Source organism: Protomyctophum parallelum, assembly GCF_964188405.1.
Source record: "Protomyctophum parallelum genome assembly, chromosome: 1".
Taxonomy (NCBI): Eukaryota; Metazoa; Chordata; class Actinopteri; order Myctophiformes; family Myctophidae; genus Protomyctophum; species Protomyctophum parallelum.
Genome location: NC_139697.1, coordinates 100,909,719 through 100,911,234, shown reverse-complemented (window position 1 = coordinate 100,911,234; position 1,516 = coordinate 100,909,719). Strand labels below are relative to the sequence as shown.

Sequence of the window (1,516 nt, the reverse complement as noted above, 5' to 3'; positions counted from 1 at the left end):
GATTGACACAGGGGTGAAAATGGGTTACAAAATCGTGGGATGAAAATGATAAAATGTAGAAATCCATGTCGTTACACCTGCATCTCCACTAGCTAAAGAGTGCTGGGTTGCGCCCCGAAAATAGCTGACCTTGTACATCTGCTATTTTCACTTATTTTTTTTGTCCAAAAGTGCCCTCTTAACGGGCTTTCAGCCGCTGCCACTCTCCCTTACTCTCCCTGCACGCTTGGCCCTCTCACTCGGACCCCTCCGTGGTCAGCTTGTCGATGAGGTCGTCCCTCTCACTCGGACCCCTCCGTGGTCAGCTTGTCGATGAGGTCGGCCCTCTCACTCGGACCCCTCCGTGGTCAGCTTGTCGATGAGGTCGTCGATGGTGTAGGACACCAGCTTGATGTCGTCCTTGTCGCCCATGCGGTGCTGGCCCTGCCGCCGCAGGATGAGGTCCACGTCGGGGCTGAGGACGCGCTCGGTCACCTGCATGGAGACGTGCCACGGCACGTCCTGGTCCCGCAGGCCGTGGATGAGCCGCACGGGGCACAGGACGGGGATGGGGCTCTGCAGCACGCAGTGGCCCTCCGCCTCCCGCAGGAAGGCCATGCTGAAGCTGAGCACGCCGCCCTCCGCGTGCCTGCTGGGCACCGACCACGCGCCCTTCTCCTCGCACTCGGCGCGCGTCTCCAGAGGGAGGGCGTTGAAGGACGTGACCACGTGGTCGGCCGCCGTGGAGATGCCCACCAGCGCCGCCGTCTTCTCCGGGCGCGCGATGCCGGCCAGGAGCATCAGCCAGCCGCCCAGGCTGGAGCCCACCAGGATCTGGGGCCCTTCCGTCAGCTCGTCCAGCACGAAGAGGACGTCCTTCTTCCAGGCACCGACCGTCCCCTCCTCCAGCACGCCCTCGGAGGCCCCGTGGCCCGTGTAGTCGAACCTCAGGTACGAGTGTCCCAGAGACCTGCAGAAGTCCTCCAGGGCCTCGGCCTTCTGTCCGTTCATGGTGGAGGCGTAGCCTGGCAGGAACACCACGCCCGGGCTCTTGCCCTTCAGCCTTCTGTAGGCCAGCGTTGGGAGATCTGGTCTCGTAGCAAACTGCACGGTGGTGGTCTTATGTCTCACCCCTGCCAAGCCGTTTGGTGAGAACATATGTCGTCTCACTCCTGCCAAACCGTTTGGTGAGAACATATGTCTCACTCCTGCCAAACCGTTTGGTGAGAACGTAGCGGTGCCCCCGTTGCTTAAAATCTGTGAAAGTGCCCTGCGACAGGACCTCAGCGCCGCAGCTGCCATACCGCTCCACCGTGACACGCTGTGGAAATATCCCTTTAAATAGATTGAAATTCAAGTTGGACAGCGTGATGATGCCATAAAATGGGTTGCAAGGCCAAATATCCTGTCTCCTATAGGACTCTCGCCAGGAGCGTAGAGTAAATACTGCTTGCTTCTCAACTCAGGGGGGGGGGGGGATAACCACGCATTATATGCAGCTTGACTGGATGCTTGTCACGATGATGATGCCAGTCGT

The 1,516-nt window shown here is 59.8% G+C and overlaps 1 protein-coding gene across 1 annotated transcript; it reads right to left on the bottom strand.

Moving 5' to 3' along the window:
- Positions 1–327: 327 nt before the first annotated feature.
- LOC310856147 (palmitoyl-protein thioesterase ABHD10, mitochondrial-like) lies at positions 328–1,281 on the bottom strand (the record flags this gene model as incomplete). The annotated part of the gene is made up of 1 exon (XM_083761393.1): positions 328–1,281. One exon carries the CDS (start codon positions 1,279–1,281, stop codon positions 328–330), a length of 954 nt encoding a protein of 317 aa, XP_083617519.1.
- Positions 1,282–1,516: the final 235 nt, after the last annotated feature.